Below are 14,894 nucleotides of genomic sequence, written 5' to 3' on the forward strand. Positions count from 1 at the left end.
TCCACCAATAATAGCCACCTGTTTACCTTTATTTGACGTAAACACGCATGGAGGAATGACAGAAACATGCAGTTTCTCGCAAAATTTGAAAATCTGAATCTAAAATATATTATTATATGCTCACTGTAGTAATAAGTGTAGGGCACAAAAACGTTTGGAAGATGTATTTATGGTGTACTTGCTCAATTAAAATTTTGTTAATTTCGAACAAAAACATTACTTTTGTTGTTATAGTTCTTCGACGTGCATTTCGAAACATTTTTTAATTAGGATATGAATATATTAGGTTTAAAGAAAGCTCTAAATATTTTAAGTAAACTTGCTGACTCGTTAAACTGTAGGTATATTTTCAGAAACACCAGACTCAAAATGAGGCAACTTTCTTTAATTAAAAACACATTTTTACAAGAAATATACAACAGGAAAATATACATACATGACTACAAAGACTACAGATTGACAAAGGAAACATACACAAGCACATACATGAGGGCAAAAAGATTAAACGTTAATTTGCTTTGGTCTATTCACAGTGGTTACACCAAGATATTTTGCGTGTTTGTAATTACAAATATATTGAATATGTCAATAATATTACAATATGAGGAATATTTGCACATGTATTTTTCAGGGGAGTGATTGACATGTCAGGAAGAAATGCACAGGACATTTTCCAGGGGTAAGAGAGCTCTTTTTTTACACTAATAACATATCTGTGCTACAGAGATGAACCTGACAACATGAGGGATGATAGTCTGAGCAGAGTGAGAAAAATATGGCATCATATACTTTGATTCTCAGGTAGTCAATGATGAATGTAGATAAAAATGAACAGAAGCGATACAAGACTAGACTAATCATAAACAGTGAACCATTCTGACCAATACTGAAATTAATAATTTGGCCTTGAATTTAAATATTTAAACGATCATTATCACATAAATAAAGTGTCTCTGTTTTACTGTAGGATCATTGAGAGTATATTACACTGTTTTGTAAAAAAAAGGAAGCACTGAGTGAAAAATGTGTACATGTATGTAACTATAAGCTGATAAAGATAATATGGAAAATACATAACAGATTATCTTTGGTTGCGATGTATAAAAATGTGATTTTGCTGTGAGAGTTCCTCATTTCATAATTTCCTTTTTCGCTATTCAGTTTCATCTGTCTTCCCTGATCTCAAAAAAGCTAGTGTCTCAAGCATGGCCTTGTTGTCAGGCAATGTTGTTGACACTTTTCTACAACATGCTCAACAATTATGTAATAATACTGCATGTTATGACCAGAGAAGGATATACTAAATACTCAAAGAGAATATGAAAGCACTAACTACTGTATGAAATACTGTCAGAGCTCCCCATGAACATGCTATGGCAAATGACCCCTCTGGACAAAAAGGTCTGAAATATGCTATTCATATTCATTAAACCCACAAAGTTACCTGTGTTACCACAAAATAGCTTGAGGTGCTATATATAAAAATATACATCATATATATAATTGTTCCTCTCTTTTTTAAAGAATCTGTTCTGTAAAATCAACAAGTTTATATAGTGTGTATATCCCTTTAACAAAATGACCACAAACGTTTGATTAGTATTTCTAAGATTGTATGCAAATCTAACATAATATCTATGCATTCATCAACTATGTCATAACAGGGCAGAACTGGTTGGGAAAAGCCAACCAGTTGACCTATGTGAAGCCATAACGTGACTCAACGTCAGACTGTCTGGCCACACAAATGCTACGGTGTCATGCACACATGCTATTCACTCTGTACAGTGTGCATGGCAATACTCGCAAAGAAAAGAAAAAATATATTTGCCTCTATATTTGCTAGTTATATCTGCTAATATATCATCTAATTATAAAAATAACACTTCTACATCAGTGATCAGTATCAAATGTAGCGTAAGCAGCAGGGCTGTGAGATGAGAGGTGACAGTTCTTGCTGCATAGTGCTGTAAATAGCTGAGAAGATATGACACAATGTTATTGAGGACTTAACACCAGCACAACTAGAACACCAAGAATGAATGCAACAAAACTGCAGATTCTGTGATTTAACATGAGATGCTCAATAGAGTGCCTCCAAGTCTCTTCCCATCAGTGTTAATGCTGGTACAATGGGCGAGGCAAGTAGTGTGCTCTGTACTATATAGGATATGAGAAACTCCATGAAACCTTTAGCCTACATGCTGTATTTCTTCCCATTGGTTCTTCAATCTCATGGACATTTCAGTATATTTTGTTGCAGGGACAGTCTTTTCTGATTGTGTGTATGGTATTTGTTTAAACTAATTGAAGCTGCCAATTAAGTAATTTAAGTAATCAAAAGAATCTCAAATAACTGCATACATCAATATTTGTTGAGAAAAAAAATCCAAATATCATAGCAGGCATGTAAAGTATTGAATGGACACTCGTAATTTAAATTTTTTATTTTGATATCATTAATCATAAGCCCATCATTGGTCTGCAGTTCACATCAACCCATTTAGAAATTGGATTTGTCAATCTGCCCAAGGTAGTTCATAAAGGACAATCGTTCTATGCTACAAATGTCTTTGGCAATTATGTCGCATCTTGCTGTTTATGTCAACATCTTACACTTCAAAGTAGTTGCACTTTGAAAATAACATATTGAGAGCCCTGCATTCTGCACCACTGCATAGATGCTTATGAATGGAAAACATGTCTTTTGTGAACGGCCTGTGTTAAAAAAAAAAAAAAAAAACCAGGTTGCAGGTCAACGGAGGATTAAATGCGATATTTTTTGCATGACTTTTTTTTCCCAGAATTAAGCTAAATTACAGCCCTAGTTGTACTATAGGGGTTTGTCAGGAACAAAGCACCATCTTTGAGGACATCCTTCCCTTTACCGGTGGCATCTATTAACTGCTGTTCACTGTCATTGTACATTCATCTGAAGTCCCTCACAGGTTTCCGAGGCAGGAAGTGATCATAAAGATGTCTAAATACAAACGTTTCATGTTTTATTGGCCTCTGCGGACATCACAACAATAACTTGCCTTGAGCATAAGTCTTTCTGAAATAGTGTGGAGAAGCATGCCAAATGTCACTGCAGTGAAGGTCGGTGCTCCTCACACAAGCACAGTGGAAATTCATTTTGCGATGGCAGAGTGAGATGTGGGTTAGATTTCAGTGGCAGTGATCTCCTCGAAATGGATCTCATTGCTACGCATGTCAAACTCCTCCATGTCCCTGTTCTCCAGTTCAAGACTGAGTTCCCTCATTACGCGTTCTAGGTCTCGGTTTCTGCGGTACATCTGGATGTAGTTCTGCTGCAGCTGTTTCTGGTAACGGATCACCTTGTCTTTCTCCTCCTGCCACACCCTGCGTTCATCCTCAAAGGCCTCCAGCTGGTCCTCACTCCGCCTCCTCTCATACATCAGCTCAGCCCGCATTCGGTCCACCTGCTGACGGAGACCATGAAGCACATCCACGCTCTGACGCTGCACCTTTGCTTCATCACTCTCGTATGCAAGAAACTGCTCTTCACCGCCGTTGTCTCGGAAAGCAGTGCTAATTCCATGTATAATTCCTCCATGGCTTTGCGGAAGGGGCAAGCTCATGCATTGGCCCTTAGAAGGAAGAGTTTGGGACGGGGGCACTGCTAGGGCCTCTTTAAGACGGAGGGACTCTTCCTCCAAACGGCCCACCTTCTCCCGCAGGAGCTCCGCTTCGCTTTTACGACGCTGCAGCTCATTCTCGCAAACCTCAAGTTCGAGTGTACGAGTGCGGGCTGTGGCGTGGGCTTCCTGCGAGCGAACCTGGCTAGCTTGAAGCTCAGAACGAGCTTCTCTCAACTGGGCCTTTAAAGCAATAATCTCACTGGCCTTCTGGCCGAGATCAGCCTGTACGTCCTTCAGCTGCTGCTTCAGCAGAGAGATCTCACCTGACTTCTGACAGACCTGCAATACAGAAGCATTCAAGTTCATTGAATGTAATTATTGCTCATTACTAGATCTAAATGGCTACGAGGTCTCACCTCCCACTTTGTCTCTTCTAGACGAGGACCTAGTTGAGTCTGCTCCTTCTCAAAAGAAGCACATCTCTTCTCCAATGCCTCCCGTTCCTGGAGCAGTTGGGAGAAGTCCTCTTGCAATTTCTTCTTCTCCTGCTGCAGCTGAAACACCTGCAACTGCAGGACCTGTTGCGCCCGCTGTGCCTTCAGCTGCACCTGCTTCATTTTCAATGCACAGCTCTGCCGAAGGTCCTCCAGCTCTTGCTCACAACGCTTCTGTTTCTCCTCATACACCTGCATGGAAAAGACACATGATTTTATATGCGTTGTATCCACTGTATCTAACAATTCCCTGTCAAATGGCACTAATAGCTGGCAGAAAACTGTGATTGTCACCTGACAGATGGCAGCCTCATTCTCATCCAGGTTGTCCCTGAGTTGCTGCAGCTCCAGGTCTCTTTCCCTCAGCTTCTCTTCAAGTTCCCGAATGACACCTTCATACCCTTCTCCTGGAGCCGGTGAACGGCCACACGATCCACTGTCTGATAGGGGTTGGCCACGGCCACTTAAAGACCCCGTGCTCTTACTGGATGATGAGCGACCACTGTCAGAGTTAGAGTGACCGTGGCCACCGCCGGAGCGTGTGGTTTCCATGTGCCCGGTGGGTACCTCGCTCTGTGCCAGGCTGTACCCTGTGCTGCTGTAGGTGGGTAGGCTGGAGAGTGAGTTGCGGCCTGAGTCAGACATAGTGCAAGACTGGCTACTCCGCGCGTTGCGCCCCCCACTGTAAGAATTACGCTTCTCCGTACTGCCCAACCCTGCTCCAGTCCCAGGAAGTAAGAGGTTGAGGCTGCCCTGGCTTTCAGACAGACTGCCCCCTGACCGTGGAGACAGGTACTGCACGGAGTTGCGATTCTTGGGCACGACAGGCTTAAAAGCAGTAGGACGGATCAGTATCTTCTCCATACTCTGTGAACAAAAGTAAATGGTATTTTAACTAAATACACATGCATTTTAACTAAAACACTAACTACACTCCTGTTCAAAACTTTGGGGTTGGTAAGATTTTAAATTTTATGAAGGATATGCTTACCAAGACTGCATTTATTTAATCAAAAATACAGTAAAACAGCAATATTGTGAGATATTATTACAATTTAAAGTAACTATTTTGTATTTTAATATATTTTAAAATATAATTTATTCCTGTGATGGAAAAGCTGAATTTTTAGTAACCAAAATTAATGTCTTTAGTGTCACATGATCCTTCAGAAATCATTCTGATAGGATGATTTGATGCTCAAGAAACATTTCTTCTTATTATTATTATTATCAATGCCATTATCAATATCTTTGTAGAAACCATGATTTTAATTTTAAGAATACTTGGTGAATATAAAGTTAAAGGTATAGTTCACCCAAAAATGAAAATTTGATGTTTATCTGCTTACCCCAAGGGCATCCAAGATGTAGGTGACTTTGTTTATTCAGTAGAACACAAACAAAGATTTTTAACTCAAACCGTTGCAGTCTGTCAGTCATATAATGTGTTAAACCCAAATTAAACCCTGTAGCGCATGACGATACATTGAGGTCTTTAGACACAAAATGATCGGTCTGTGCAAGAAACTGAACAGTATTTTTATTGTTTTTTGCCTCTAATCCACAGCACTGTCCAACTGTCCTGAGCGCGTTCACAACAGCCGGCACGTGACGAGTCTTCTTCTTGCTTTACGGCGGATCGCAGACTTATAAGTGCATTTAAGTGCGGCTGTTGTGTGAACGAGCTCAGGACAGTTGTACCGAGTGGCAGATCAGAGGTAAAAAATGATATAAATACTGTTCAGTTTCTTGCACAGACCAGTCGTTTCTTGTCTTAAATGCACTTATAAGTCTGCGATCCGCCGTAAAGCAAGAAGAAGAAGACATGTCACGTGCCGGCTGTTGTGAACGCACTCAGGACAGTTGGACAGTGCTGTGGATCAGAGGTAAAAAACTATATAAATATTGTTCAGTTTCTTGCACAGACCGATTGCTTCGTGTCTAAAGACCTCAATGTATCGTCATGCGCTACAGGGTTTAATTTGGTTTTGTCTGTGTATGTTTTTTTTTTCTCTCAAAGCTGTGAGTACCATTGACTGACATTATATGACTGACAGACTGCAACGATTTCAGTTAAAAATCTTTGTTTGTGTTCTACTGAATAAACAAAGTCCTCTACATCTTGGATGCCCTTGGGATAAGCAGATAAACATCAAATTTTCATTTTTGGGTGAACTATCCTTTTAAATGAACTTTGTAACATTATAAATGTCTTGACCGTCCTTAATGTGTCTTTGCTGAATAATAATTTTTTTTATAAAATATCTTGCTGACCCCAAACATTTGAATTGTAGTGTATCGACAAAATAAATGGCTAAAGCATGAAGCCATCAACAGCAACCACTATTTTGGTAGAAAGTGTAACTGAGGTGTCATTGATTAAATACAGTAAGTGATGGCATATTGACATTGCAGTGATTAAAGGCTCTCTTCGATCAATAGAAATGAATAGCCAATTAGATGTACTACCCACTGTGTGTAATGAGCATCAGCAAAACTACTGTTCTTTACAGTAAAACAAATGAATGAGACCTTGACAATACAACAATGGGCAGAATTTTGAATAAGTTACTAAAAGAAATGGTCTAGTTAAAAACAACAAATGTGTAGCTTGTACTACATTTAAAGCATTTGTGCTTATTCTTGTTTGAGCTGTAAGGGTTTTTCTTTTATGTTTACCTCCCAAACACCCCCAGACTCACCTTTTCCAGCCTGCCTGACACTGGGACGAGTTTGGGAGGAGGGCCACCAATGTTACCATTCATGCCTCTGTTATCAGGAGGCTCTTCGGTATCACTGGACGGGCTGCATGTGGTCACATGATTATCATTCCAGTCGCCCACTGGCTCGTCACTCAAATAGCCATAGTTGCCATTGCCAGCAGAGATGAGGGCAGAGGACCTGTTCTTAGCTGGTAGAGGAGGCTGCCTGGTGAGAAGCTGCTCCTGTGAGCTGGCGCTGCGCAGCGTGCTCTCTTGCTGTCTGAAGCAGGTCATAGCTGGTGTGGGTTTGCGATACTTGGCACCAAAGTCGCTGGCAGCTCGGCAGTGACGCTCCTGGTAGGTACGTCCAGAGATGAGGCTGCTGACGGAGCCCATGGTGCCTGCCGCAGCTACGGTGGGGGAGTGAGACACTGAGCAGCACTGCTGGACGTCAGCACTGGGTTTGGGGTGATCAGAGGGCACAGGCAGTGCCTGAACTAGAGCCATGGCAAACACACGCCCAGGACACACACTCTGTGGAGAGAAAAGCAGGAAGACAAGGAATTAAGATTACAGTCTAAATGGCCTGAATGTCATGTAACCTTTCAAATGGATCATATAATTTTAGGTCATATAATTGCACAGTTTTTGATTGCAAAAACAAAAGAATCTTGAATCTTTAGACATGGCCACTTGACCAAAGTGGTGCAATTTCTCCCTGTAACTTTACATAATATTGCCACAGAATGAGATCATGGTCTTATTACAGGTTATTGAGGTTAAGTGCCTTGACTTATAACAGCAATCTGTAGTTAAAGACCACGTGAGATCAAAATGTTTATCTTGGTTCATGGTTGTAAGCTAAATGAAAGGCTATTGGTTATTTAAATAAGATGATGATATATACCCCCCACCACCACCCACACACACAGTTTTCTGTTTACATAGAAATTTGCTAATTACAGATCCTAGGGCTGTTCATGTATTATTATTATTATTATTATTATGTAATTATAATGTAAATATAATCAATTAAAAAAATGCTTACAAGGGCAAAATGATAATGGTGCCCTTTGCAGGAATTGAACAGCATCCTTTAAGTTTTGGAACTAGTGGGCACTAACATACTTGTCCATCTCACCAAAGACACTTTTCCTTAATTATGTTCTACTTTTACATGCCATAACTGTACAGAGCCCTTAGTTATAACAGCATAAAATGAATGAGCAATGTAACAGCTCAAACAGATAAGCAAGCATTAGCAGCGAGTTATGTGTTTGTGAATCAGTGTTAAGAGTTTAATTCTCAGATGGGCATTGAGGGGTATATTTAGCCGGCTGCAGTGTGCTAAGAGCAGTCTGACCATGTGGAATAATCTGCAAAGAGCCTGCCAGTTCAATCAATTCCACACACCCTCAGTGCACTTCAGAACACATTAACAATGCACTTCAAAGAGCCACATGCAGGAGGAACACACAGTCTTGAGTCGCCAGGAGAGATCAGACTGTCCAACTGCACTCCCATCCCAGTGACCTCTCTGTCACCGGGACAGACAGGCTGACTCAAACTTCTCATAAGACATTCCTTGTTCTGTTCACTCATCCACATGCAGCCCCCCACATGCCATTTTAGCTGAGGTTTGAATTCTGACGAAGTCAAAGTAGCAGACTTAAGCATGGGAGGACAATGTTTCTGTTTTCTCAACCCTCCCTTCCTGTCCATCATACCATTGTACCATGTACCTTTACCGTCTGTGGGAAATAATTCACATTTGGGTGAATACCTGATGGTCTTATGGCCTTAATAAACCAATATGGACCTATTTACCCATTATTATTAATATTTTTCTAACTACTGGAATTGTACATCCCTACCTTAATTCACTCCTACAAGTGTATACTCTCTCCTGCCAGCAACTTAATAAGAGATGCCTTGTTGTTCCTTCACAACAAAGCACAAAGTCACTCTCCAAAACTTTCACCCTATCTGTTCCTCTCTGGTAAAATGAGCTGCCAGCCTCCACTGCTGAGATCACTTCTTTCAAGAAGCAGCTGAAGACACAATCCTCATTTTTCCTTTGGATATCTACTCAACCAACTGCATGAGGTTCATCCTGTGATGCTTTTTAAACAGTATTGAAGGAGTTGACCAGTATGCTGACCACTAGTTTATTTTATTTATTTTTATTTAGTCATTTAGCAGATGCTTTTATCCAAAGCGACTTACAAATGAGGACATAAGAAGCAATCAAAACCAACAAAAGATCAACAACGTGCAAGTGGTATTAAAAGTCTTGGTTAGCCTAACGCAGTACAGATCATTATTATTATTATTTATTTATTTTTTTTTTAATAAAAAGACATAGATCAAATAAAATTAGGATGGAGAGTGCATATACTAGTTGGCTTCTTTTATATTAGTATATGGTTCAAATCAAATCAAATCAATATAATATAATCAATTTAAAAAGTAAAACAAAAATTATTTTTATGCTACATATATTCACCATGGGCCTCCTGGAGTACCTTGAATGCTCTTCAGGATAGACACTTAATGTCTAAAAGGTTAGCGGGTAGATTCTGCTCCGTTCCTCTAAATAAATCCATACTGACATGGCAACGGGAATTTCTCTGTCACAGCTGAGAATGAGGATATTAATATTAATAGCAGAGTACTTGGATGAAACAGTGCTGTGAATGAGATTAAACCGAAAGTTTGAAAAAGAGGAGAAAGAGGGATAGCGTGACTCCCTGAGAGTAACAGTTTCCAGGGTGGCTCTCTGCGAGTGCTTACGCACATGGTTCCATTAACTTGGTTATCAGGTATTTCTGCTTCAGCCCTTCTTATAAAATATGTTCCTACAGCCAGTCCAGATCTCTAACTGCACTGTGGCTCTGCTGCAGGGCACAACAATCAGTCCTTAATGCAAACAAACACCAACTATGACAAAAAACAAGCAACTAATTGTACAAAAGTGTTTATACTGGTCAAGTGTTTGAGGACATTCAGGCTCAACTTACTCTGAGAAGCATTGTGCACATTTATAATTATCTGCTCAAATCTGAATTTCTTGTGTGACTGTGGTTTTCATCACACCGATTCTGTTGTTTCATACCTATATGACTCTTCAAACTGAAGTCAAATTGCACAAAAAAATAAAAATCTTGACACATATCCATTTCCGTTTTCAGAATTTAAAATGTCAGATTCAGAGTGATTTTAACTGTTCACTCAACAATAAATCTTTCAATTGAGGGGAAAACGGTTTGGGCTGCAATCTTAGAGTGTGTCCAAGAGCAGAAAAAGACAAGGTCACATCGTGCTGGAATCATCATGGATCACTTCACTCTTTTTAAACTCTCTTCAAATTAATTCCACCCCCTCCTCAAAGCCAGTCCATCCCCTTTGTTAAACCCAACCTACACCATTCCCACCCAGATTCCAACCGTTACCCTAAAGTTACCCTAAAATGAGCTGCATGGCCTCCACAGCACTCACAGAGCCTCAGTACATCCTGCATCTCATACAAACACACTAACCCAAACAGAACCCTGGACATTCTCCCAAAGCCTGTGATGATATAATGAAAAGATCCCCTCAGGATCAGCCCCTTTAAACCCTGTGAACTTCAAACCAGCTGGTCAGAGACCCGTCCCCTGCTGAATGACCCCCAGATATCGCTTCTCAGTTCCTTCTCATTGCAGTCTGAGATCTCAAAGGCTAATTATGTTGCGCTCCACCATCTCTGCTAAGGTTCCTCTTGCATATAAACTCCCTCCAACCCCTAACCAGCCATGTGTGAAAACTGTTCACTTTGGTTTTGTTTTGTTAGATATTTTCTAATCTGTTGAAACTTAAACATCACATTGCGAAATACATTAATAAAAAAATGTGTTTATACTGCTCGTCTTTAAAAAAATCCCACTTTGACATTTTATCTAATTCAATGAAAAATATAACTTGCAACATACCACCTTTCTTAAAAAATTTTTTATGAATATATGCAACTATATATTTTCATGCATGAATATTACCTGGAAAATATTTAGTTTCTATTAAGTTGACATTTTTTCTTCCCACAATTAGAATAGTTAGTAACATCAAACTGGATGTTAACAAAATTAAATAATTGTGGTTGATAATGATTTCTGACTAGCCTTTAGAAAGCAGCACAACATTGTCAAATTCTGTAAATACCTATTTAATATTATGTATTTTAATTATATTATTTATACATCATATTTTATTATGCATTTTCTATGTATTGTTTACATAAATGAATTATTTACCAGATACAGGCAGTTATTTTTGTATTATTTATATAATACAGTAATATTACAGTATTTATTAATATTTTGAATTGACTAATTTTAGTAATTTTGTTATGTGCTTTTGTAATTTTTATTTACAAGTGTTTCTTAAAAAGCATTTCTATGAAGCATTTTTTTTAAATGTCAGTTTTAATTTTAGTCATTTTAGTACTTTAACAAACTTATTTCAGCCAAGACATTTCTGATTTTTGTTTGTTTTTTAATTCTAATATAATGAAAATTAAATTAATAAACTGAAATTTAAATTAATATAATATAATAAAATACAAACGCAAGCATCCCTCTCACTCTCGCTCAGTCTTTGATCTCTGCTGTCTCGACAGTGAGAGAATAGTGCATGTCTCTGCTGCAGGTGTTTCTAATCAAATTCCAGAGTGAGGTGGTTGGTGGCTGAAATCTCGTTATGATAAGTCTTAATAGCGCCTCTGCTGCCGGAAAGGATTAGAGGCGAGGTGTGAATCCCTTAGGAATCACAGAGCTTCTCTGTCGAGTCTGAAGCGGAATAGGATGGAATGCCTGCATTGAGCCTGGAACCCAGCAGAGCTCCAAATCTCCGGGCAGAAATCCCTAAACCCTTAATCACATTTGGTCTCTGTTTGGTTCAAGTGTAGTTGCAGGGGTAGGATATTTTATGTGTGTGAAGATCCCGATCAAAGCCTCTTCCCATGGAGACGTTCGACATGACTTTGTGAAAAAAAAAAAGACAAAAAAAAAAAGACATGACTTTGTGGCATCCAGCACCAAAGCATTTGTTCTGATAACGGCAGGCTTTTTCCCTTAACTCACTTCACCAGAAGAGGCCAAGTGAATTAGCTAATTTAAGATTTTTATGTCATGTGAATCTGTCAAAACAAGACCATTGTCAAAGTACCCCAGAAAAAACATAATAAACATTACGTTACACAGCCCTCGCGGGCACATGAACATCCAGAGAAACACAGGACACTAAAGAGAAGTGGAAGCAGCACAAAGGAAATGCTGACCTCATCTACTAGCTCATCTGACTGTTGCAAATGCAAGACCACATGCTCATTAACTCTGTGTGTGTGCTCCCCAAAAATAGAGGACAAAAGTACATGCTTGGATAAATATGGCCCATGAAAAGTAGACAATTAATCCACAAGAATGACTCCTTGTGCTCTAAATAGGGAAAATTAGAGCTGCATAGTCTCTGTGCACTCAAGTGATAACCACAAAGTGATCAGTGAAACTTATGATATTGTGTTTACTGATTATGAGGCCTCCGGCAGAACAGGAGCATCTGAGGACTAAAGTGCTCAACTGTGTTTATTTACATTCTTAAGGGATCTCTGTGCCCTGATGACCTTCTAGTCTTTCTCATTAGTCACTCTATCCATTCCTTTAGTTTCTTTTAATCATTCTTCTACCTTCCTGCTCTCCTTTGAGTCGCTCATTTTCATTCCATAAAGTAATGTCCCGGGTTCATTAAAACTTATCTACAGCATTTGTTGCATAACGTTGCCTGTAAACCTGGTACATTTTGCACAATGGATATTAAGAAGGAAGGCACGTAATTTTCTTGTTTGCATGGAACTGTGGGTAGTTTGACAGACTTTTTGTTTTCTTTGTGTTGCTTGCATACGTTTTTTGTTAAAGTTGTAATTATTTTGTTATGTGCTTTTGTCATTTTTACTATTTTTAAAAATATTTTTATATAAATTTAATCATTTTCTATTTTCAGTTTAGCAATTTTAGTACTCCAACTTATTTGATTAATTTATAAGTTAGTTTCTAATTTTTTTTTTAGTTTTTTTAAGTTTAAGTTTTTCATCCGATATTTATGTTTTATTTGAATTCTGCTTTATTTCATTCACTGAAAACTAATTTTTTTGTTTGTTTTAGTTAACAATAACAACACTAATATCTGCCATGAAAAGGTTTGTCTGCCCACAGTAGTAGTTCAATCACAAAAAAATGGAGATTTAGACTTTTTTTAAAATCAGTGAATTAAATGGAAGTGCTTTTACAATGTTTACTAGCTCCTTTGGTTTTACTCCTCAGTTATTACTGTCACAATTGTGTCCCCTCATCAAATAGCACTAGATCCCATTTCTCCCACATTTAAACATGTTACATGTATATCAGTGTGAATTATACATATGCATCAGTGTCCTGTTCTAGTCACACGTTCAGACCCCCCAGAGAGCTCTGACCGGCCGCTCTGCAGCCTGCGGCCCCGCTCCGAGACTTCCTGCCAGCTGCACTGTTATTGTCCCCTCTATCAGATAACACACACAATGATACAAAAACACTCGGTTACATTCATAAACACACTGAAAAAAGATCACGATCACGTGACCGCAGCAGAAATCTAAACACACTGTTAGTGACCTGAAGGACCTACTTTGAAAAACATTAGGTTGCTGCAATTACAAGGTGTGCTGTGTGCTCATGAATTATTCATACATGCCATGAAGAGTAATTAGGCTTAATTAACAGAGTCTTTGTTATTTAGGATGAGGGAAATTAGCAATTTACAGTTACTACAAAAAGCCAAATGGCACAATCAGTTAGCCTTAGCTGCCATACATTTAAAGGGTCATATAAATTCAGGCAATAAATAAAAAAGCATTTCACTACAGCATAAAAACTTTGCAAAGTGCTTTCATTCTTCGAGTCTCTGACTGCCTTAAAATGGCACCTGTGAATTCATTAAGGTGAGACAAACTGTCCTAACTGGAGATGCCAATGGGATCCAGACTGCTATAAATTAGTTTAGTAATGAATGCCACTACTACTACAAACTATAAGATCTTAGCATTTTTGTCATATAGTGTTAAAGGAATAGTTCATCCAAAAATGAATATTCTGTCATCCAGACCTATATGACTGTCCTTCTGCTGAACAGCAAAGAATATATATATGAATAAATAAATAATGGAAGTCAATGGGAACCAAAACTGGTTACAAACATTCTTTAAAATTTATTTTTTGTGTGTGTTCAACTGAAGAAAGTGATGATTACAGAATGTTCATTTTTATGTGAACTATGCCTTTAATTTAGTGAGTTTTGCTTGATCTGATGATTCTAGGAATGATCTAGATTCAGAAGTTTATAAATTATAATAAATGCCATGGCCCTGCATGCTAGTATTGCAATGCTAACAATAATTAGATAAGGTACTGGTCCGATTTCAGACTAAATCCCAATTTGCATTCTATCTATCCTCTATGGTTTTTAGGATTAGGATTAGTGTTCCAAATTATAGTAAAAATGAAAAGTATGTCAAAGGAGCCTGAATGACATATCTTTTCCAGTGGATTTTTTAAGTGTGCATTCATGCTATTAGGACTAATGCGATTCACAACCCCACTGAAGAGTTTGTGACAGATCTCTGTACATGCATTTACAGCTGTAGAAAGAATTTAGCAACAGTGGGCAAATGCGTTAAGGGAAAATGTGTACAATTCATTTCAGTTCATGTCTCAAAATGTGTATTTTATGTTTGTAGCAGCACGTTATGATATTACAGCTGTGAAATAAAAGTTGGAAAGCGCCTCTTTTCTATCGCGAAACGTGAATGTGCCGAATCTGCTGATGTAATTACAACCGCTAAGTGATAGAGAAGGGGAGGGAGAGGCCGGGGGAGAGCTGAGCTCTTGTACCTCCGTTGGTAAAAGAAAAAAAAAAGCCTTGAGTGTTCACTTTCAGCGCTGAGGAGTGTTGAGAAAAGAAACCTCGCAAGGGAGGCTAGCCTCCCTTCTGGTATATCAACCAATCATTATAGAGATGTAAATTACATT

General features: G+C 38.6%; 1 protein-coding gene across 2 annotated transcripts in view; it reads right to left on the reverse strand.

Moving 5' to 3' along the window:
- Positions 1–368: 368 nt before the first annotated feature.
- The window catches only part of LOC306882542 (leucine zipper putative tumor suppressor 2 homolog), a 69,200-nt gene continuing 54,674 nt past the window's right edge, over positions 369–14,894 (reverse strand). Inside the window, exons 3-6 of one of the 2 annotated variants that reach the window (XM_079437249.1) lie at positions 6,799–7,332; positions 4,391–4,963; positions 4,019–4,288; positions 369–3,941 (exon numbers count right to left, since the gene is read on the reverse strand). In XM_079437249.1, the coding sequence (XP_079293375.1) occupies positions 3,162–3,941; positions 4,019–4,288; positions 4,391–4,963; positions 6,799–7,305 (2,130 nt within the window). In that variant the 5' untranslated portion in view covers positions 7,306–7,332 and the 3' untranslated portion in view covers positions 369–3,161. The remainder of the gene's footprint in view (positions 3,942–4,018; positions 4,289–4,390; positions 4,964–6,798; positions 7,333–14,894) is intronic. The other variant, XM_079437248.1, reaches the window with a different exon arrangement.

This window comes from Barbus barbus, assembly GCF_936440315.1.
Source record: "Barbus barbus genome assembly, chromosome: 16".
In the NCBI taxonomy this organism is placed as follows: Eukaryota; Metazoa; Chordata; class Actinopteri; order Cypriniformes; family Cyprinidae; genus Barbus; species Barbus barbus.